The following is a 24,608-nucleotide window of genomic DNA, read 5'->3' as shown; positions in this document are numbered from 1 at the left end:
CAGATATACAATATTGGGCTGAATCTGAGTCGGATGCAAAGGGTCTGTGTTTGTGTGATGACGTGCAAGCCAGATGTATTTCCTTATGCTATTATGAGCATCCATAGGGTAACGTGAGGATCCGCGTGGCTTCAAGTGAGAATTGTTTTACCATCCACAGCCTCAATATTCATTGTTAGTAGTGGCCCTTGTACCTGTCCTGTTCTGGGTGTAAGAGATCCGGCAAAAACAGGCTTTCCTTCTCAATAGGCATGACTGAGAATATCATGGAACACTAGCTATAAATCCATGACACTCACATGATCCTCTCATAAGACAGAACAGTTCTGTGCATTTTACGATGTCATGCACCTATTTTTACACAATTGTTCTGATCATGGCAATTACTGTAGATGACTTATCTCTGCCATGTCAGCTGCATTTGTTGTACCCTGATTTACTCAGGTGTAGACAAGGTTTGGTGGTGGCAGGATAATGTGTCTCACCTTTGTAGTGTCCAAATTCAGGTCATCTCTTAGGCGATGTGGCTCATGTCTCAGATAGTTCCACCTGTTAGGAGTTGACCTGAGGAAGACACAAATATTAACAACCTACATACTGTACTGCACAACAACAACAACAACAACAACACATCACAACAACAACAACAACAACAACAAAAGATGACCTTGAAAACCTGCAGTATATCAAAACGGTATTGCTGACCCATATAACTATGGAAAAATGAAAGCACAAACTAGAACTGCATTAAATGACATAAAAAACTGACAATTTGTACATAAAATAAATTTCCTTAGAAATATAGATTCAAATAATTATGATGAAGCAATACACTGCAATAAAACTAAATAAAATCATTAGTGCCAAGGACTACTCATATTTGAGAGGCTCAATAAAATTGATGGATGAAATTAAAAGGTCACAGCTATTATTTACCTAAATAAAGATAATAACCAACAAAGAATTGGGTGGCTAAGAAGTGTGGTGTTCTCCGCTGTAGACTAATGACGATTATCGCAGTACATCTGAGGCAGATGTAAGCCACTGACGCAACCTGACCCACGTAGGTCACATCATCCTCTATTGGCAAAACACTACCAGGCCCGACCACTGGGAGGAAGCCTAGGCACCACTATTTTGGACAGAGATAGCTCGCCCTGAGAAAGGTAAGGTGCCCCACAGCTACCACTTGCTTCCCATGGAGCCGCCGAGAAGTAATGCTTACCCACCTCATCTGTGTCTCATCTGGAAAGCAAAAGTTAGAACATAAACACACAACAATTAAGTAATTAACACACCAGTCACGACACAAGAAGATGGGATGGAGCAAGGAGCACAGCAATCAACAAGATCCAGCCCTTTATAAAGAGCCCGAGACCCTCCCCAACCTTACCAGCAGTTGGCTAGAGAAGCAATTGTCAATCAAAAGGAAACTAAACCAACCCTTAACCTAATATCTGCTAATACATCCAGGGTTGGACTGGCCCACAGGGGCACAGTGGAAACCCTCAGTGGGCCCCACTGCTGAGCGCAGGGTCGGACTGGCCCCCAGGGGTACCAGGGAAACCACCGGTAGGCCCCACTGCCTGAGGGCCCAATCCTTCCTCTAGGGATCAGGTTCCAGACTGTGCATTTGTATTATACATGGTAGATATGTTGCATTACACTGCACTAAACTATTGTGCATTTCAAACCTCTGTGGAGGCTGGCCACACCCCCTTTGTAGGCTGGCCACACCCCTAAGTATGGGCCCCTATCACTGCATTCCCCGGTGGGCCCATCATGCCCCAGTCCGACACTGGCTGAGGACCAACCTCCTCCTCTAGGGACAGGGGTGGATTGGGAACAAAAAGCATCCCTGGAAAAATTTGTATTAGTGGCCCCACATGGGCAGCACCAGAGGTGTAAGGTCTAGCCACGGGCCATGGCAGCAGCACCCTCTCCCCAAGACTTTCCAGATAGTGGGCATGTCCAGCATCAAGGGGGAAGTTAAAAAGAAATAAAATTAAATATTATGAGCACATTATATGATACACCTTCAGAATTTAGGAAACTATATCATTCTTTAGAAAGATATATTTTCTTGCTTATTACACCAACCGTATCCCAATCACTATTCACTCAATCTTATATGTCAGCCAAGCAGGCAGACAGAGCATACACTAGATCATCTGCAATCACAGGCTAAGTGGCAAAGTCATTTTCATATATGCAAATTATTTTGCATCTTATTCATTATGTCTATAAAAAGGACCACATGTCCTCAAACAAAACAGGCCCCACGGGTGCGCCGGCCCACCGGGAATCTTCCCTGTGAACCCTATGGCCAATCTGCCTCTGTCTAGGCGGATCAGGTTCTAGACTGTGCATTCAAATTATACATACTGTATGTTAAATTATACAGAACAGGACTATGAAGTATTTTTTATGGTGCATTGCTGTTAGTATTCTGATATATAATCAAGCATGCACTAGCAGTATTTACTATATACTGTATATATTTATTAAGTGATCCTGACCATGCACTCTCTAATTGTCAGCCAAGCACTTGTGGTGGCTGGCCACACCCCTAAGCATGGGCCCCTAGCACTGCATACCTCCCAACTTTCTGTTGTTGTGGAGCGGGACACGTGCGCGGCGAAGCCGCGCGCGATCCCAAAAGGGGGCGTGACATATGAAAAGGGGGCGTGGTTTCACGGGAGGGCCCGCGATCGCGAGCCACGCCTCCGTTTTCGTCACTGGGGGGGCATGCCCAGCGCTCTGTGAGCAGCTGGCATGCTCCCTCTCCCTCTGACTCCACTGAATAGACGCTGTGCGCATGCGCACAGCGTCTATTTGCTGCTCTGCTAAGCAGAGCAGCGATTGACAGAGCCTCCCAACTGACCCCCCCCACCGCGGGACACTGTGGCCCGCGGGTGGGACAGCGGGACAGTCCCCAAAAAACGGGACTGTCCCGCGAAAATCGGGACAGTTGGGAGGTATGGCACTGTATTTCCCTGGGGGGGCCTTCATGCCTCAGTCCGTCACTGTATGCCTCAGTCCGACACTGAGTAAATCTACTGCCCGCCAAATTAATTTCCTATGTAAAACTATTATTATCCATTTGTATTGCAATACAGGTTGAGTATCCCATATCCAAATATTCCGAAATACAGAATATTCCGAAATACGGACTTTTTTGAGTGAGAGTGAGATAGTGAAACCTGTGTTTTTTGATGGCTCAATGTACACAAACTTTGTTTAATACACAAAGTTATTAAAAATATTGTATTAAATGATATCCAGACTGTGTGCATAAGGTGTATATGAAACATAAATGAATTGTGTGAATGTACACACACTTTGTTTAATGCACAAAGTTATAAAAATATTGGCTTAAATGATCTACAGGCTGTGTGTATAAGGTGTATATGTAACATAAATGCATTATGTGCTTAGATATAGGTCCCATCACCATGATATCTCATTATGGTATGCAATTATTCCAAAATACGGAAAAATCCCATATCCAAAATACCTCTGGTCCCAAGCATTTTGGATAAGGGATACTCATCCTGTATTAACTATATTTTATATATAAATGTTATATTAATTATAGTTACACAGTATTTCTTTGTTATGTGTGTCTACTTTATCTTTGTCATTTCTGTTAAAATTGTGTATTTTACACAATTTGACAGTTTTTAAAAGCTTTTTTATTTTTTGTTAATGTTTTATAGGGGCAGATGTACTTAGCCTTGGAGAGTGATAAAGTGAAAAGAGAAAGTACCAGCCATTAAGTTCCTAACTGTCATTTTTCAAACACAGCCTGTAACATGACAGGTAGGAGCTGATTGGCTGGCACTTTATCTCTCTCAACTTTATCATGCTCAAAGGCTTAATACATCTCCCCCTTAGAGCAATAAACACTTGTGAGATATATAAAGTCCTTTTAGCTTGTTTATTAGGGAGTAACATACAGGTATGATGGGGAAAGGATTCCTCAGGAATGGGAGTGATGGATAGGCAAACAAGGGGAACAAGGGGTGACATTGTCACACTTAGGGGGAGATGTATCAAAGATTGGAAAGAGATAAGGTGGAGCAGGAGAAAGTATCAGCCAATCAGATCCTAGCTGTTATCTTTCAAACACAGCCTGTAACATGGCAGTTAGGAGCTGATTGGTTGGTACTTTATCTCTCTCCACTTTATCATTCTCCGTGCTTTGATATGTCAAACCCCATATAAATTAAAATGATAACATTTTAACATGGGTTGTTTGGAAATACTGTACTTGGACATCATCATAATTTTTTTTTTTTGGGGTGGGGGGGGTATAAAGTAATAAATACTGCAATGCAGAACAGTCAGCATTATGAATCATACAAAATAGAAGTAAACGAACATAATAATAAGTACAGTACATATAAGAGCTTGTAGTCTAGTACTCTCTCTGCAAATGTTATATCTGCCCTCCCTGCAGTGCACATGGGGGGTCATTCCGAGTTGTTCGCTCGTTGATGATTTTCGCAACGGAGCGATTAAGGCGAAAATGCGCAGTGCGCATGCGCTAAGTATTTTAGCACAAAACTTAGTAGATTTACTCACAGCAGAACAAAGAATTTTCATCGTTGTAGTGATCGTAGTGTGATTGACAGGAAGTGGGTGTTTCTGGGCGGAAACTGGCCGTTTTCTGGGAGTGTGCGGAAAAACGCAGGCGTGCCAGGATAAAACGCGGGAGTGTCTGGAGAAACGGGGGAGTGGCTGGCCGAACGCAGGGCGTGTTTGTGACGTCAAACCAGGAACGAAACGGCCTGAGCTGATTGCAGTGTAGGAGCTACTCAGAAACTGCTAAGAATTTTCTATGCGCAATTCTGCTAATCTTTCGTTCGCAATTCTGCTAAGTGAAGATACACTCCCAGAGGGCGGCGGCCTAGCGTGTGCAATGCTGCTAAAAGCAGCTAGCGAGCGAACAACTCGAAATGAGGGCCATGGTTTTGACCAACTGCTAACAGATTTGCTGCTGCGATCAGGTCTGAATTACCCCCAGAGTGTGATTGGTATAATGTGCATGTTATTCTCTCCTCCCATTCAGTTCTCTATCGGATATTTACCATGAGTCCAAGTTTGAAACCTGTGGACAAGGCAGTGGTCATCGAGTTCCTGGTGAGTTGTTGTTCTTCTTCTCCAGTACCTGCACAGTACCTGTTACAGTAGATGACCAGACAGAGCGTTCATTGAATAAATGCTAATTACATAACACATGATTGCGTGTGTAATACAACAAAGTATTATGCTACTCTTCTATAGACAATCGTGAGGTGATATGATATATAAAGTATAGACTCTAGTTGTGATTAGAGATGAGCGGGTTCGGTTCCTCGAGATCCGAATACCCCCCCCACTCCCCCGAACTTCACCCATTTTACACGGTTCCGAGGCAAACTCGAATCTTCCCGCCTTGCTCGGTTAACCAGATCGCCCCCGAACGTCATCATCCCGCTGTCGGATTCTCACGAGATTCGTATTCTATATAAGGAGCCGCGTGTTGCCGCCATTTTCACTCGTGCATTGGAGATGATAGCGAGCGGACGTGGCTGTGTTCTCTCAGTTTCTGTGTTCAGTGTGCTGCAAATATCTGTGCTCAGTGTGCTGCAAATATCTACGTTCTCTGCCTGAAAACGCTCCATATATGTGCTGCATTGTAGTTGTGTGCAGTATATAGTAGGAGGACAGTGCATAATTTTGCTGACCACCAGTATATATATATAGCAGTACGGTACAGTAGTCCAGTGCTCTACCTCTGTGTCGTCAAGTATACTATCCATATCTGTGCTGCATTGTAGTTGTGCGCAGTATATAGTAGGAGGACAGTGCAGAATTTTGCTGACCACCAGTATATATATAGCAGTACGGTACAGTAGTCCATTGCTCTACCTCTGTGTCGTCAAGTATACTATCCATATCTGTGCCACATTGTAGTTGTGCGCAGTATATAGTAGGAGGACAGTGCAGAATTTTGCTGACCACCAGTATATATATATAGCAGTACGGTACAGTAGTCCATTGCTCTACCTCTGTGTCGTCAAGTATACTATCCATATCTGTGCTGCATTGTAGTTGTGCGCAGTATATAGTAGGAGGACAGTGCAGAATTTTGCTGACCACCAATACATATTTAGCAGTATGGTACAGTAGTCCATTGCTCTACCTCTGTGTCGTCAAGTATACTATCCATATCTGTGCTGCATTGTAGTTGTGCACACTATATAGTAGGAGGACAGTGCATAATTTTGCTGACCACCAGTATATATATATATTATATATATAGCAGTACGGTACAGTAGGCCATTGCTATTGATATATTACTGGCATATAATTCCACACATTAAAAGATGGAGAACAAAAATGTGGAGGGAGGCCGGCCACTTGGGTTGCTTAGCTTAGCCATCCAGCGACCTTGGTGCACCTCTTTTTTTCTTTGCATCATGTGCTGTTTGGGGACTATTTTTTTAAGTGCCATCCTGTCTGACACTGCACTGCCACTCCTAGATGGGCCAGGTGTTTGTGCCGGCCACTTGGGTCGCTTAGCTTAGCCATCCAGCGACCTTGGTGCACCTCTTTTTTTTCTTTGCATCATGTGCTGTTTGGGGACTATTTTTTTAAGTGCCATCCTGTCTGGCACTGCAGTACCACTCCTAGATGGGCCAGGTGTTTGTGCCGGCCACTTGGGTCGCTTAGCTTAGCCATCCAGCGACCTTGGTGCACCTCTTTTTTTTCTTTGCATCATGTGCTGTTTGGGGGCTATTTTTTTAAGTGCCATCCTGTCTGGCACTGCAGTACCACTCCTAGATGGGCCAGGTGTTTGTGCCGGCCACTTGGGTCGCTTAGCTTAGCCATCCAGCGACCTTGGTGCACCTCTTTTTTACTTTGCATCATGTGCTGTTTGGGGACTATTTTTTTAAGTGCCATCCTGTCTGACACTGCAGTGCCACTCCTAGATGGGCCAGGTGTTTGTGCCGGCCACTTGGGTCGCTTAGCTTAGCCATCCAGCGACCTTGGTGCACCTCTTTTTTTTCTTTGCATCATGTGCTGTTTGGGGACTATTTTTTTAAGTGCCATCCTGTCTGGCACTGCAGTACCACTCCTAGATGGGCCAGGTGTTTGTGCCGGCCACTTGGGTCGCTTAGCTTAGCCATCCAGCGACCTTGGTGCACCTCTTTTTTTTCTTTGCATCATGTGCTGTTTGGGGGCTATTTTTTTAAGTGCCATCCTGTCTGACACTGCAGTGCCACTCCTAGATGGGCCAGGTGTTTGTGCCGGCCACTTGGGTCGCTTAGCTTAGCCATCCAGCGACCTTGGTGCACCTCTTTTTTTTCTAAGAAACATAGAAACATAGAATTTGTTGGCAGATAAGAACCACTTGGCCCATCTAGTCTGCCCCTTTTTTTTTATATTATTTTTATCTCTAACTTTATTTGATCCTTATTTCTTTGTAAGGATATCCTTATGTCTATCCCATGCATGTTTAAATTGCTCTACTGTCTTAGCCTCTACCACCTCTGATGGGAGGCTATTCCACTTGTCCACTACCCTTTCTGTGAAATAATTTTTCCGCAAATTTCCCCTGAACCTCCCCCCCTCCAGTCTCAGTGCATGTCCTCGTGTCCTATTGCTTCTTTTCATTTGGAGAATGTTTCCCTCCTGGACTTTGTTAAAACCCTTGATATATTTGAAAGTTTCTATCATGTCCCCCCTTTCCCTTCTCTGCTCCAAACTATACATATTGAGATTTCTTAGTCTTTCTGGGTATGTTTTGTGATGTAGGCCATGCACCATTTTAGTTGCCCTCCTTTGTACAGTTTCTAATGTATTAATATCCTGTTGAAGATATGGCCTCCAGAATTGAATACAGTATTCTAGATGAGGCCGTACCAATGACCTATACAGTGGCATTATTACTTCTTTCTTTCTGCTGCTGATTCCTCTCCCAATGCAGCCAAGCATCTGACTAGCCTTCCTCATTGCCTTGTTACATTGCTTACCTGCCTTTAAGTCATCTGAAATAGTGACTCCTAGATCCCTTTCCTCCTCAGTAGTTTCCAGTATAGTGCCATTAATACTGTATTTAGCTTTAGGATTTTTGAGACCCAAGTGCATGATTTTGCATTTTTTTGGCATTAAACTGTAATTGCAGACTCTTGACCATTCCTCTAATCTACCTAGATCCTCAATCATTTGTTTTACCCCACCTGGTGTGTCTACCCTGTTGCATACCTTTGTGTCATCTGCAAAAAGGCATACTTTCCCTTTAATGCCATTTGCAATGTCACCAATAAAGATATTAAAAAGCACTGGTCCAAGTACAGATCCCTGGTGTACTCCACTGGTAACATTTCCCTCCTGTGAATGCACTCCATTTACCACAACTCTCTGTTTTCTATCCTTCAACCAAGATCTTATCTATTCAATAATCCTAATATCCAATCCCAAACTTTCAAGTTTATTTAGCAGTCTGCGATGTGGAACTGTGTCAAAAGCCTTACTAAAGTCTAGATAAGCTATATCCATGGCTCCACCTTTATCCATCACTTTAGTCACACAATCAAAAAAGTCAATAAGATTTGTTTGACATGATCTCCCCCCAGTGAATCCATGCTGTTTGGGATCCAGTAAATTGCCGGATTTGAGATAATCTACAACTCTTTCTTTTAAGAGTGTTTCCATCAATTTCCCTACTACTGATGTAAGACTCACTGGTCTGTAGTTGTTTGCCTCTTCCTTTCTTCCACTTTTGTGCAGTGGGACTACGTTTGCTCTTTTCCAGTCCCCTGGAATTACTCCTGTAGCTAATGACTGGTTGAATAATTCTGTCAATGGTGCTACCAGCACCTCTTTAAGTTCTTTTAGTATCCTTGGATGTATCCCATCTGGCCCCATAGATTTGTCCACTTTCAGCTTTGAGAGTTCTGTTAGGACCTTCTCCTCTGTAAATGTACTTGTTTCATTTTCCTGAATATCCCTGCAACTTAACTGTGGCCCCTTCCCCTCTCTTTCAGTAGTAAATACTGAGCAAAAATAATCATTAAGATGATCTGCTATTAAATTGTCTCCTTCAACAAGACTCCCAGTGTCCGTCTTTAGTTTTATAATTCCGCTTTTTGTTTTTCTCCTTTCGCTTATATACCTAAAAAAAGTTTTGCCTCCTTTACCCACTGACTGGGCCATTTTCTCCTCAGCTTGTGCCTTTGCACATCTGATTACCTTCTTTGTCTCCTTCTGTCTAACAAGATATATCTTTTTGTCTTCATTATTTTGTGTCTGCTTATATTTCCTAAAAGCCATCTTTTTTGCTCTCACAATATTTGCTACTTCTTTTGCAAACCACACTGGCTTCCTTTTCCTTGTGTTTTTCCTAACAGTTTTGATACAAAGGTCTGTTGCCTTCAATATTGCACATTTTAATGTTTCCCACCTCTCCTGCACTGTTTCCAAGTTCCTCCACTCTGCCAAAGAATCGCTTACACATTTTCCCATCCCTACAAAATCAGCCTTCCTAAAATCCAACACCTTTGATTTTGTATGGGACGAGTCAGTCTCTGTCTTAATGCTGAACCATACTGCTTGATGATCACTGGATCCCAGGTTTTCACCCACTTTTACGTCCGATAATCTGTCTCCATTTGTAAGTATTAAGTCTAATATTGCGTCTTTCCGAGTGGGCTCCCTCACCAATTGGTGGAGGGATGCTCCCTGAAAGGAATTTAAAATGTTCCTACTTCTAGTGGAACTAGCAACAGACACCTCCCAGTTTACATCAGGAAGATTAAAGTCTCCCATGATTATTACCTCTCCTTTTAATGCCATTTTAGTTATGTCCTGCAATAGGTTCTTGTCAAGTTCCTCTTCCTGACCTGGTGGCCTGTATATCACGCCAATACGAATAATCAACTTTTCCCCTGTTTCTATGGTCACCCAAAGGGCCTCAGTTTTTTCTTCAATACTTTGTATTAATGTAGTATTTATGGCATTTTTTTACATACATTGCTACCCCTCCTCTGATTTTTCCAATTCTGTCCTTCCTAAATAAAGTATATCCCGGTATAGCTATGTCCCAGTCATGATTTTCATTGTACCATGACTCTGTAATTGCCACAATGTCTAGATCATCCCTTGTCATTATTGCAGTTAGTTCTGGGATTTTATTTCCTAAGCTCCTAGCATTTGCACACATAGCTTTTAGAGTTTTGTTTGTGCTTTTTCTGTTCCTAGCTATGTTCTTCTCTCTGCCTATTTTTATTTGGTTTTGATCTGAATTATCTTCTGTTGCTGTGGATATGCTTCCTATTCCCTTTGCCTGCATAAACAATACCTCTGTGTTGGGGGAGCAGATTTCTTTATTCCTGTTTGGTTCACTGCCCCCCTTTGTTAGTTTAAATAGTTCTTGATGAAGCATCCAAACTGTTCAGTTAGTATTCTTGTTCCCCTTGAAGATGGGTGCAGGCCGTCACTTTTGTATAAGCTCCTATCTTGCCAGATGGTGTGACTGTGGCCTATAAATCCAAATCTCTCCTCATTGCACCATGTCCTTAGCCAAACATTGAAGTTTCTGATGCAATGAGTTCTGTCTTCCCCTCTGTGTACTGGCAATACTTCTGAAAAAGATACAGTGGTTGCCACCTGCTTCAGAGCAGTCCCTAACTTCCTATATTCATCTTTTACAGCCATGAGTACAGCATTTGCCAGGTCATTTGTCCCTAGGTATACAATGACATCCACCTCCCCATCTTTTCTTGCTGCCTTTACAATTCTTAGCATGCGCTCTTTATCCCTTGGAGCTGTGGCTCCAGGTAAGCACCTTACTTGTTTCTCTACTTCATTTGCATTTCCCAGATGTATTCCTCTAATAATGGAATCTCCCAAGAGAAGTGCAGTCCTTTTTGGAGATGCAATTTTCCTGTTCCATTTCCTGTTCCTATAGTTGGTAGAAGTCCCCATATCCTCCTGTTCTGTAGTGCCTCTATTAGTTGTATCTTCCAGCCCTGCAAGAGTAGCATACGCGTTTTGCAGTGTCACCGCTTGCGGGAGGTGTCTGTGTCCCTCTGGAAATCATCTTTGCATCATGTGCTGTTTGGGGACTATTTTTTTAAGTGCCATCCTGTCTGACACTGCAGTTCCACTCCTAGATGGGCCAGGTGTTTGTGTCGGCCACTTGGGTCGCTTAGCTTAGTCATCCAGCGACCTCGGTGCAAATTTTAGGACTAAAACTAATATTGTGAGGTGTGAGGTGTTCAGAATAGACTGGAAATGAGTGGAAATTATGGTTATTGAGGTTAATAAAACTATGGGATCAAAATGACCCCCAAATTCTATGATTTAAGCTGTTTTTGAGGTGTTTTTTTTTTTTTTTTTAAAACACCCGAATCCAAAACACACCCGAATCCGACAAAAAATTTTCAGGGAGGTTTTGCCAAAACGCGTCCGAATCAAAAACACGGCCGCGGAACCGAATCCAAAACCAAAACACAAAACCCGAAAAATTTCCGGTGCACATCTCTAGTTGTGATAGTATTTTATAGACATTTTCCATTCATGTGCCTCGTGAATAAAATAATGTATTTGTAAGTCAGTATTTGGTATTGGTGTCTGCATAACTTGGATTTTCTCTTTCCTTTGTAGACTCCCCAGGATGTGATTGTGAAAAAAGATTTGATCAAGCAAACCAGCAAAACAGGCATCATCTCTCTGTCTCATACTCTGTCTGAGCTTGTAAGGTGAGAATCAGGCACACAAGGTGGTGGAGCCTCTCTTTGGGCAAGACAGCTTCACTTTTTCGGGAAATGTCCCAACTTTCCACCAATGGGCTGCAGTGTAGAGTTGTAGGGAGCCAAAATAGATGCCAGAATTTCTGCAGTGCAGAGGAAGGGAACAATCCAGCATCTGCGGGAATGTTAGGTACACCCCCAAAGTGATGGAAATGGCAAATTGCCAAAATGACAGGCCTCTTCCCCATGAGGCCATGCCCCTTTATTGGTGCGCTGACACCCAAATTTAAAGTGTAGTTGTATTAATAGTAGTAGTAGTAGTAGTAGTAGTATCATTATTAATACTCCGATGAACTCATGCACATGTAGCCAGTTCTTACTATATATGGCTATATTAAGGTAATATGAGGTAAAAAAGTAATCTATTTGTGTAATAAAGACGTTATAGTAGTTGTGTTATGGTAATGATATTATGTATATTACCACTGACTGTTGTACAGTATGTAGACTGATGGTTTATAGAAACACCGAAGCATAGACTATTATAATATATGGTGATAGATACATAGGCAGCGGGGTTAAGGTGGAAACTTCTGGAGCTTCCATGCGCACAGTGTAAGGGAGTTGGAGTAGGGGTACGCAGAGATATAGTACCAGTCAATCAGCTCCTAACTGTCATTTTTCAAACCCAGCTTGTAACATGGCATGGAGCTGATTGGCTGGTACTTTATCTCCGTCCAAGGCTTTGTACATATCAGTCACTGGCAGGCAGGGTTTCCAATCAATGAAACCCTAAGTCCCTAGTCAGGTCTGATTCCGGAGTCGGGGGAATGCCAGCAGACATGAGATGAGCCTTATGCAGCAGCGCTTAAGACTCTTAACGGCGGGATGTACTGATCAATGGCTGTACATCCTGTTTTTGGTGCATGTGCAGAGTGTCGCAGCGGCCAGGGGGGATGCTGGGAGGGAAGCAATTGGATTTCTTTGAGAGCACAATGCAGAAAGAAGCCCATAGGCTTCTATAGGGTAATGCCAGCAAAAGCAAAGGCTTTTGGCCACAGATTCCCTTTAATACATCGCTCCCTGAGAGTGAGGTAGATTAAATAATAATTTAAAAAAAATAAAAAACAAAACAACTGCACTGTCCCCGCCAACAGCTGCCTCCTGCCCCCCCCCCCCCCCCCCGTCACTGTATTCATCATTATCTGCTGCTCTCACAGACTAAGCCAACATTGCGGCGCCCATAGGGAGCCAGCAACATGGCGCCTGCACCATCCTGATGCTGTCCTGTATTTGAGGTGTGTACAGGGGCAGGAGGCGCTGATGTGGGGGGAGGGGGAGTAATACTATGATTGTGCTAATGCCCAGTGACAAGGGAGGAGGACTGGGGTAACAGTGATCACCTCACCTGGGTACATGCCCTTCGCCTCACTGCCTGCTGGGGATGGCCATCGCTGCATCACCTGTGTAATGCCCCCGCCCTGTCTCCCCCCTCTCACAACATACCTGGGTACATGCCTCTCATTGCCCGCTAGAGATGGCCATCGCTGCATTACCTGTGTAATTCCCCCACCCTGTCTCGCCCCTCTCACACCTCACCTGAGTACGTGCCCCTCACTCACTAGGCATGGCCATCGCTGCGTTACCTGTGTAATGTCCCCGCTCTGTCTCCCTGGCTCTACCTGGTGCAATGTGTATAATGTACTCTGCCTGGCGCAAAGTGTATAATGTGCTTTACCTGGTGCAATGTGTATAATGTGCTCTGCCTGGCGCAAAGTGTATACCGTGATCTACCTGGCACAAGGTGTAGAACAGAGGTTCTCAAACTCGGTCCTCGGGGGCACACACAGTGCATGTTTTGCAGGTCTCCTCACAGAATCGCAAGTGAAATAATTAGCTCCACCTGTGGACCTTTTAAAATGTGTCAGTGAGTAATTAATACACCTGTGCACCTGCTGGGTTACCTGCAAAACATGCACTGTGTGTGCCTCCGAGGACCGAGTTTGAGAACCTCTGGTGTAGAATGTGCACTATCTGGCGCAATATGTATAACATGCTCTACCTGGCGCAGTGTGTATAGGAGGTTCTACCTGGTGCAATGTGTATAATCGGCACTACTGTGTGGTGTAATGTGAATTGGCACTATTATGTGGCCACGCCCCTTCCCACGAAGTCACGCCCCTCCAATTTTGCAAACTTTCCATCCATGCTTGTGGTCACGTTTGCTCAGGATTTCTGAGCAGTAATCCAGCCCACTTGACAGACTCCACTCCCTCAACAGACCCCCCACCGCCCTCCGATTAGGGCTTCTTCCATAAATTTCCCGGGCTGTTTTTCGATCCCAATCCGCCCCTGCAATGAACTGCTTACTATAAGCCCCATGCAGAATGACTATGAACTGATTTGACCTGAGCTCAACCAATCACAAGTACTATCCCACGGCCCAGCCGGGTTGCGTAGTGGCCAGCATGTATAACCTCACGGATGGCTGTGAAGGCTGGTCTGGATCAATTAAGTTTACCATACATCTAAGGAAGGGCAGAACTCATAGGGTGAACATAAGTGGACATAGGGTATTGAGAGTCATTACCGGATGATTGAATTGAATGCAGGATCATTAGTGCTTCCCTATCTAATTACAGCCTCTCTGTACAGTACACAAAACCTCACATATCTTGTCTTTCTTTACTCTCACACCCTCCTGACACTTGGCCAACGTTGCTGGGTGATCATATCATACAACCCTCTAAGGATCTAGCAATCTTGTGGACCATTATGCAATAGATAGCACCTATCCTTGTGTATCAAGGACTATTTCCCGATAGATTGTAAGGTTGTGAGCAGGGCCTTCCTACCACTATGTTTGTCTGTTTTTACCCAGTTTAGTTCTGTTACGGTTGTTCCAATTGTAAAGTGCAACGGAATATGCTGCGCTATATAAGAAACTGTTAACAAATAAATAATAAATCAAACAAATAAATAAATAATAAATCAATATGTATGTAAATCCTACCTAGTATACTTAATTATGATCGTTCCTTCATTGTAAGCTCCGTAGAAATCAGTGGCGGAACTAGCGAGCGGTGGGCCCAGGTGCGATAATACTTTGGGCCCCCCATCCCATCCAAGTCCACCCCCTCACCTCTGGAGAGGATCTGGTGAGGGGGACCTGCTCAGGGCCAGAGAAATGGATACCTAGCAACAGTGCCGTAACTAGACATTTTAGCACTGTGTGCAAGAAACGGCATCGGAGCCCCACCCCTGCATGTAAAACAGGGGCAGTGCGTGCCGTAGGCGCGCGCAAAAATACATAGTGGCGTGGCTTCGTGGGGAAGTGGCCACAAAATAATACCAATTCATAAAACGGTGCACAGTAGTCTCCATTATTAAAATTACGCTGCACAGTAGCACCACTACACCAGGTAGAGACCCTTTTACACCATACGGTGGACAGATTCCTCTTTTTACACATTACAGCAGACAGCGTCCCCTTTTTACACATTACGGCAGACAGCGTCCCCCTTTTTACACATAACGGCAGACAGTGTGCCCTTTTTACACATAGCGGCAGACAGCGTGCACTTTTTACACATAACGGCAGACAGCGTCCCCTTTTTACACATAACGGCAGACAGCGTGCCCTTGTTACACATAGCAGCAGACAGCGTACGCTTTTTACACATAACGGCAGACAGCGTGCCCTTGTTAAACATAGCGGCAGACAGCGTACACTTTTTACACATTACGGCAGACAGCATCCCCCTTTTTACACATTACGGCAGGCAGATTCCCCCTTTTTACACATTGCGGCAGACAGCGTCCCCTTTTTACACATCACGGCAGACAGATCCCCCCTTTTTACACATCATGTCAGGCAGATTCCCCCTTTTTACACATTGCGGCAAAGATTCCCCCATTTTACACATCACGGCAGACAGATTCCCCCTTTTTACACATCACGTCAGGCAGATTCCCCCTTTTTACACATTGCGGCAAAGATTCCCCCTTTTTACACATTACGGCAGGCAGATTCCCCCTTTTTACACATTGCGTCAGGCAGATTCCCCCTTTTTACACATTGCGGCAGGCAGGTTCCCCTTTTTACACATTGCGGCAGGCAGATTCCCCCTTTTAACACATTGCGGCAGACAGTCCCCCTTTTTGTACATGGAATGAAAGAAAGAAAGAAAGAAAGAAAGAAAGAGAAAGAAAGAAAGAAAGAAAGAAAGAAAGAAAGAAAGAAAGAAAGAAAGAAAGAAAGAAAGAAAGAAAGAAAGAAAGAAAGAAAGAAAGAATTATACTTACCCTCTCTGCTGGCTCAGGCTCCTCGATGCAGCTTCTGGTCACGATTCCCGGACAGGAGAGAAGGAGGAGGGAGGTGGAGGAGGGAGCCGCAGCAGTGCTGTGTTATTGGTGGAGGCGCTGCTGCTGCTGCCCCTCTGCTTCACTATAGGCTGTTCTCGGAAGACAGCCTATAGTGAAGCAGAGGGACAGCAGCAGCAGCAGCGCCTCAGCCAGTAGTAAAGCGCTGCTGCGGCTCCCTCCTCCACCTCCCTCCTCCTTCTCCCCGGTACCGCTCCTCTCCTCTCTGTCCGGGCGGCTGTGTGCTGCGGGCAGCGGTTGCCCGCAACACACAGCGGCATGTAATGAGTCAGTTTGACTCATTACATGCTTTGGGCCCCTGGACAGTGGCGGGCCCCAGTGCAACGCACTGGTTGCACTGGCGGTAGTTCCGCCTCTGGTAGAAATCCACAGGTTTAACAACAAATGCAAATAAAACTTTCAAAAGTACAAAATACAGAGCTGTTACTGTTAATTCTTCAAAGCAGTGTTATGCTGTCAAAAAGACTGCAATAGCTTTAAAGGGGTGGTCTTCAGTATGCCGAATGTCGGGATCCCGGCGCACAGTATACCGGCGCCGGGATCCCGACACCTGGCATACCGACAGCTATTCTCCCTCGTGGGGGTCCATGACCCCCCTGGAGGGAGAATAAATAGCGTGGCGCACGCTCGGATAGTCGCCACGCAGCCAGAGTGGAAATCCGCCCCGTGCAAGTCTGCAAAAAGCTTTGCAAACGTCAGTCAGCTGCAAATCCGTTCGCAACTCACTCACCATCGAATGTTTTATCTAGTCTGTGTAGTCTGTGCGTAGCCCAGGACCTACTCCTACACTGCGATAGAATCAGACTGATCGGGGCCGGAGCTGATGTCACACACCCTCCCTGAAAACGCCTGTGTTTTTCCTGACACTCCCAGAAAACGGGCAGTTACCACCCACAAATGTCCACATCCTGTCAATCAACCTGCGGTCGCCTTGCGATTGAAAAAAAAACCGCAGTATTTTTTGGCAGTTTGGCCCACGCATTACAATCTGTACACATGCGCCGCTGCGCGATTTTGCACAACAGCGGTCAGGTCTGAATTAGGCCCTTAGATAGAAATGTATATGGACTATGTAGTATGGGTGTTCTTCATGTACTTTAAGTATTTACTTTTTTATTTTATTTTACAGTTTGGGAGTATGGACAATATCAGCAAAGTTTGAAGACACACTGATACAGAATTACACCACAAACTTTGAAGTGAAAGAATATGGTATGATTTAGGCGCCTATAGGGGAGTGTATTTTTGCTTTGCAAGTGTGCGATCGCATGTGCAGCCGAGCGGTACAAAAAAGTTTTGTGCAGTTTCTGAGTAGCTCAGAACTTACTCAGCCGCTGCGATCACTTCAGCTTGTTCTTGCCAGGATTTGACGTCAGACACCCGCCCTGCAAACGCTTGGACACGCCTGCATTTTTCCAACCACTCCCAGAAAACGGTCAGTTGACAAACGCCTTCTTCCTGTCAATCTCCTTGCGATCGGCTGTGCGAATGGATTCTTCGTAAAATCCATCGCTCAGCAACGATCCGCTTTGTACCCGTACGACGCGCCTGCACATTACGGTGCATACGCATGCATAGTAGTGACCTGATCGCAGCGCAGCGAAAAATCCTAGGGTGCGATCAGGTCGGAATGACCCCTTATGTTGGGTGTAGGGTGAGTGGTGCACATGGGGCCTTGGGTTCAGGGGTGCCCAAGTCACACACCCTGCACCTATATATTATACTCGCCTCTCTGGAGTGCCCATGGCGGTACCCCCTTCTCTCTTAAACTTCCCCTGGTTTATATGGTACAACTATCTTATGGCTATGGTAAGGCCATTGAAAAGAAAAACAATAATAATTTTTTTCCCCCCAACTTACCTTACCCCCAAACTAGCATTGCCAGGGGCGCAATGTATGGGGCCATATGTTTTTAAGAGAAATACACACCCCTTGTCTTATTTAATGGATCCTTTTCTTGTTCAATTTCAGTGCTAGTTGTGGACAGTGGACAAACGCTATTCTGCTAGTTGGAATACAAGTGATATCATTAAATATAACATTTTTATGAAAATATCTTTATTTTCCGATGTGTGTGCATGGTGCATGGAAGCTGCAGGAGCAGGTCATAAATGGATGCATGTTTGCTGCAGAGAGATCTGGCATTCCGAAATGCATTTGAAAGGAGAAGTGGAGAAATGAAAGTGAGGGTGGAAGACTTGGAGGCATGTGGTGGGTGGGATATTTTGTACCGTAATTTATCAAGCTTTGGAGAGTGATAAATTGCACGGTGATAAAGTACAAACCAATCAGCTACTAACTGTCATTTTTTTCAAACACAGCCTGTAACATGTCAGTTAGGAGCTGATTCGTTGGTACTTCCACACCATACAATTGATCACTCTTCAAGTCTTGGTAAATCTGGGCGTAAAAGTGTAGACAGACAGTGGGAATTGTGTGGGGTTTGCTTTTAGGGTAATGCCAACAGAGTAGCAGGTTGGTAAGAAAAAAAACCAGGAAGAGAGTTTACAGGGTTAGAGGGTATATATAGGGAATGTAGACTACGCAATGATGAAGGAGTAGGGAGCAGGGCATTTAAAGTTACAAGGGGGAGATGTAATGAAGAGAATGATAAAAATAGATGTTAGAGACAATGTATTTTAAAAAAGTATGCATTCTAGTTGTCAACTAGACTAAAAACAGTCTTTACTTGAGTCATTATTGGTAAATCTATGGTTATATAGAGAATAGTGTAGGATCAAAAATAAAGATTGAACTCAATGGACAACTTGTCTTTTTTCAACCTCATTAACTGTTACTATGGGGGACATTTACTAAGCAGTGATAAGAGCGGAGAAGTGAGCCAGTGAAGAAGTTGCCCATGGCAACCAATCAGCACTGAAGTAACATTTATAATTTGCATACTAGGCAAACAAAAATTGTATCTGCACACACACTGTATTTGACTTAATCTATATTTGAAACATAAGTTCCATCATAAACCCCTGTTTAGATTCGTGGTAATTACCATCTATTATGGAGGTGCTACCAACTACAGTTGTCATAGATACATTAAAAAAAAGAAGAAGGAAAGGACTGTATTGTCGGTGCACAAAAGGAAGACTAGACCTGGTTATCACATCTGCCTATATTTGATTAAATTTTAATAAAATATAGGCAGATGTGATAACCAGGTCTAGTCTTCCTTTTGTGCACCGACAATACAGTCCTTTCCTTCTTCTTTTTTGTGTAATTTGCATACTATAAAATTATACAGAGCTGCTGATTGGTTGATGGGGCAACTTCTCCACTGGCTCACTTCTCCACTCTTATCACTGCTTAGTAAATATCCCCCTAAGTTACTATGTTCAGTATTCAACCATCCAGTTTTGCAAAAGGTACAGTAACTTGCACAGCAATCAGCACTCAGGGGAGTAGCTAGAAAAGGTCTGTTCCTGTATACTGTAACATTTTCATGGTGTACTCTTCAGCCAAATTTGAGAGGAGATCACCTAAATCCTAAAATGATCCCTTTTACTTTATTTAAGTACAGGAGTTAATTACAGCACATATCATTTTTTAATTTGACAGGAATCAACTTCGGTAATGATACTAATATCAGTTTCTTTCTTAACCCTTTCAGTCCTGCCAAGTTTTGAGATAAAGCTTGAGGCAGATCAAAAATTTTTCTACATAAAAGCTGAAGAACTAAGAGTGAAAATTTCTGCAAAGTGAGTAAATGTGTACTTCTGGTGATTGCCTTACATATGTACAAAAGATGTGCAGTTTAGTGATAAGTAATATACAGTAGGTACAGGATGCATCTGTGTGTAAAGGGCCCTACACACTCGGCGATTTGCTGTTGAGCTGCCAAATGGCCGATACGGCTGACGGACAACCCGGCGGCGGGAGAGAGGTGATGGGGCACTCCCCCCCATCACCCGGCTCCATAGCAGTGCATGCTAATATGGACGAGATTGTCCATATTGGCTTGCATGCATAAGCGACCCTGCACCAACGATGAACGAGCGCGGGGACGCTCATCGTTCACCGTTGGTGCCTACACGCTGAACGATATGAACAAGTTCTCATTCATATCGTTCAGTGATATATTTAAGTGTGTAGGTCCCTTTACAGTGATCTGTGATATATGTACAGGAGGTGTCTGTGTGTACTAGTGATCAGTGATATATGTACAGGAGGTGTCTGTGTGTACTAGTGATCAGTGATATATGTACAGGAGGTGTCTGTGTGTACTAGTGATCAGTGATATATGTACAGGAGGTGTCTGTGTGCTCTAGTGATCAGTGATATATGTACAGGAGGTGTCTGTGTGTCCTAGTGATCAGTGATATATGTAGAGGAGGTGTCTGTGTGTTCTAGTGATCAGTGATATATATACAGAAGGTGTATGTGTGTACTAGTGATCAGTGATATATGTACAGGAGGTGTCTGTGTGTCCTAGTGATCAGTGATATATGTACAGGAGGTGTCTGTGTGTGCTAGTGATCAGTGATATATGTACAGGAGGTGTCTGTGTGCTCTAGTGATCAGTGATATATGTACAGGAGGTGTCTGTGTGTACTAGTGATCAGTGATATATGTACAGGAGGTGTCTGTGTGCTCTAGTGATCAGTGATATATGTACAGGAGGTGTCTGTGTGTACTAGTGATCAGTGATATATGTACAGGAGGTGTCTGTGTGTACTAGTGATCAGTGATATATGTACAGGATGTGTCTGTGTGCACTAGTGATCAGTGATATATGTACAGGAGGTGTCTGTGTTCTAGTGATCAGTGATATATGCAGAGGAGGTGTCTGTGTGTTCTAGTGATCAGTGATATATGTACAGGAGGTGTATGTGTGTACTAGTGATCAGTGATATACATACAGGAGGTGTCTGTGTGCTCTAGTGATCAGTGATATATGTACAGGAGGTGTCTGTGTGTACTAGTGATCAGTGATATATGTACAGAAGGTGTCTGTGTGTACTGGTGATCAGTGATATATGTACAGGAGGTGTCTGTGTGTACTAGTGATCAGTGATATATGTACAGTAGGTGTATGTGTGTTCTAATGATCAGTGATATATGTACAGGAGGTGTCTGTGTGTACGATCAGGGTTATATGTACAGGAGGTGTCTGTATGTTCTAGTGATCAGTGATATATGTACAGGAGGTGTCTGTTTGTACTAGTGATCAGTAATAAATGTACAGGAGGTATCTGTTTGTACTAGTGATCAGTGATATATGTACAGGAGGTGTCTGTGTGTCCTAGTGATCAGTAATAAATGTACAGGAGGTATCTGTTTGTACTAGTGATCAGTGATATATGTACAGGAGGTGTCTGTGTGTCCTAGTGATCAGTGATATATGTACAGGAGGTGTCTGTGTGTACTAGTGATCAGTGATATATGTACAGGAGGTGTCTGTGTGTACTAGTAATCAGTGATATATGTACAGGAGGTGTCTGTGTGTACTAGTGATCAGTGATATATGTACAGGAGGTTTCTGTGTGTACTAGTGATCAGTGATATATGTACAGGAGGTGTCTGTGTGTACTATTGATCAGTGATATATGTACAGGAGGTGTATGTGTGTACTAGTGATCAGTGATATATGTACAGGAGGTGTCTGTGTGTACTAGTGATCAGTGATATATGTACAGGAGGTGTCTGTGTGTACTAGTGATCAGTGATATATGTACAGGAGATGTCTGTGTGTACTAGTGATCAGTGATATATGTACAGGAAGTGTCTGTGTGTACTAGTGATCAGTGATATATGTACAGGAGGTGTCTGTGTGCTCTAGTGATCAGTGATATATGTACAGGAAGTGTCTGTGTGTACTAGTGATCAGTGATATATGTACAGGAGGTGTCTGTGTGTACTAGTGATCAGTGATATATGTACAGGAGGTGTCTGTGTGTACTAGTGATCAGTGATATATGTACAGGAGGTGTCTGTGTGCTCTAGTGATCAGTGATATATGTACAGGAGGTGTCTGTGTGCTCTAGTGATCAGTGATATATATACAGGAGGTGTCTGTGTGTACTAGTGATCAGTGATATATGTACAGGAGGTGTCTGTGTGCTCTAGTGATCAGTGATATATGTACAGGAGGTGTCTGTGTGTACTAGTGATCAGTGATATATGTACAGGAGGTGTCTGTGTGTCCTAGTGATCAGTAATAAATGTACAGGAGGTGTCTGTGTACTAGTGATCAGTGATATATGTACAGGAGGTATCTGTGTGTACTAGTGATCAGTGATATATGTACAGGAGGTGTCTGTGTGATATAGTGATCAGTGATATATGTACAGGAGGTGTCTGTGTGCTCTAGTGATCAGTGATATATGTACAGGAGGTGTCTGTGTGTACTAGTGATCAGTGATATATATACAGGAGGTGTCTGAGTGCTCTAGTGATCAGTGATATATGTACATGAGGTGTCTGTTTGCTCTATTGATCAGTGATATATGTACAGTAGGTGTCTGTGTGTCCTAGTGATCAGTGATATATGTACAGGAGGTGTCTGTGTGTACTAGTGATCAGTGATATATGTACAGGAGGTGTCAGTGTGATCTAGTGATCAGTGATATATGCACAGGAGGTATCTGTGTGTACTAGTGATCAGTAATAAATGTACAGGAGGTATCTGTGTGATCTAGTGATCAGTGATATATGTACAGGAGGTGTCTGTGTGTACTAGTGATCAGTGATATATGTACAGGAGGTGTCTGTGTGTACTAGTGATCAGTGATACATGTAGACGAGGTGTCTGTGTGTGCTAGTAAAATTCACAGAATGTGTTGTATAAAGTTTGCTTTCTCAGTATTTTTTTCTCTTCTTAGTTATCTATATGGGAAGCCTGTGTATGGAAAGGCGTTTACACTGTTTGGAGTGAAGAAAGACAATGAAAGGAAAAGTCTGTCAGAATCTCTAAGAAGGGTTGAGGTACATAAATCTCTCTTACTGTATATCAGAACACAGCCTCTATATTCTACTGCTAATACTGTATGTATTAACATCCAGTTAATTAGGAATCCCACTGTCCTTTATTCTTTTTTCAGGCATAGCAAAGGCAGGTTTTGCCACCCTTTAATGTCAGCACTACCCACAGTAAGGGGTCTATTAGTCACTGGTTGCTGGACCGCTACTGATGATTAACCACTTGCCTAGCATGGTCGCATCAGATGCGACCACACCAGCAAGTGCTCTATCTGACCTGGTCGCACGGGATACGACCAGTCAGATAGAGAGTGTGTAAAAAAAAGGATTGAGTATCCCGCACAGAACATGGAAAATAATATATAAATGAAATTATTTTTAAACCAGCTTATGCATGAATTATCTCACATTAATTTAGTGTCAACGCCGGAGGTGCTCCACGGAACTGAATATCACATACTCAAAAAAAAAAAAACAGAAATGATTCCCAGAAGAAAAAAGTCCCTTTGTGGAGCACTCTTTTATGTATATAATTAGTAATTTAATAAAACATAACTTTTATTCACTCTTGTTAAAAGACTAACTAAACATGGACATATATTACAAATACAATGAACATGTATATCATACGCTCACCAAATATTAATGGTAGTGGTGGTATTTTTAAAGCATCAAATGAATAAATACATGTAACACATCAGTGCACCCGATAGAGCTTTAGATGCTATTTCATAGTCAACTCCAGCTAGTGGTACCCTTAAATCAATTCTTAATAGGTTACTATCATTTCAAAATATTCCATACAGTTCATTCATTGGCAATCTGTTTTGGATAACGTGCATTAAATCATAAACAATATGCCACAAGTGCTACACTTGAACATGATACCATAATTAGCATAAAACCTCATAAATGAGTTATGGCTCATGCTCCCTGTGAGCACCAGAGATTGTCATCCTATACACATAAATCTGGGAATTCTCCTGCAAGTTGCCCAGAAAGCCAAATATTCACAATAATTGTTAGTTCTTATAACAGTTACTATTGTAGCATGACTTTGGAATGATTGTATAGATTATAGAACCAAGGGGATGGCAAACATGCCCTATCCCTTTAGCAGGTGTCAGGTATTTATTTGAATGCACTAAATAGGATAGACAGAGACAGCGTGAGAATATGCCGCCCCTTCTGCTGCCGCCGTCTTCTGTGAGCGGACGGGGGTGAGAGCGGGACAGACAAACGCTGATCACGAAACGGGAGATACAGTGATAAGCCCTTTCTCCTCCGTTTGTGGTGTTAGATGGCCCTGATTACACTAGGCATCGCAGGGACCAAATTCGCCACCGGGAGGAGGGCAAACACCGAAAATGATGAGATAGAGGCACAGATCATATAAACATATACTGTAATGATTATAATCGGGTAGAATTTAATCCAAACACAACAGCACTGTAAGTATCTTGGCTGTATCCCGGAAAGTGGTCTTTATTACTATGTAACAATGCACTGAAAGATTACTGTCTCATCTATCGTTGTGCATATAAGTTGAGT

General features: G+C 43.4%; 1 protein-coding gene across 1 annotated transcript in view; it reads left to right on the top strand.

Annotated features, from left to right (window-relative positions):
• Positions 1-24,608, top strand: part of LOC134936120 (complement C3-like) — a 192,289-nt gene that overhangs the window by 10,705 nt on the left and 156,976 nt on the right. The window contains exons 4-8 of the mRNA XM_063931029.1: positions 5,075-5,145; positions 11,659-11,753; positions 17,257-17,339; positions 19,750-19,837; positions 22,961-23,063. Coding sequence (XP_063787099.1) covers positions 5,075-5,145; positions 11,659-11,753; positions 17,257-17,339; positions 19,750-19,837; positions 22,961-23,063 — 440 coding nt within the window. The remainder of the gene's footprint in view (positions 1-5,074; positions 5,146-11,658; positions 11,754-17,256; positions 17,340-19,749; positions 19,838-22,960; positions 23,064-24,608) is intronic.

Source organism: Pseudophryne corroboree, chromosome 6 (genome assembly GCF_028390025.1).
Source record: "Pseudophryne corroboree isolate aPseCor3 chromosome 6, aPseCor3.hap2, whole genome shotgun sequence".
NCBI classification, from domain to species: Eukaryota; Metazoa; Chordata; class Amphibia; order Anura; family Myobatrachidae; genus Pseudophryne; species Pseudophryne corroboree.
The sequence above is the reverse complement of the archived record's forward strand: the minus strand, read 5'-3'. Positions and strand labels throughout refer to the sequence as shown.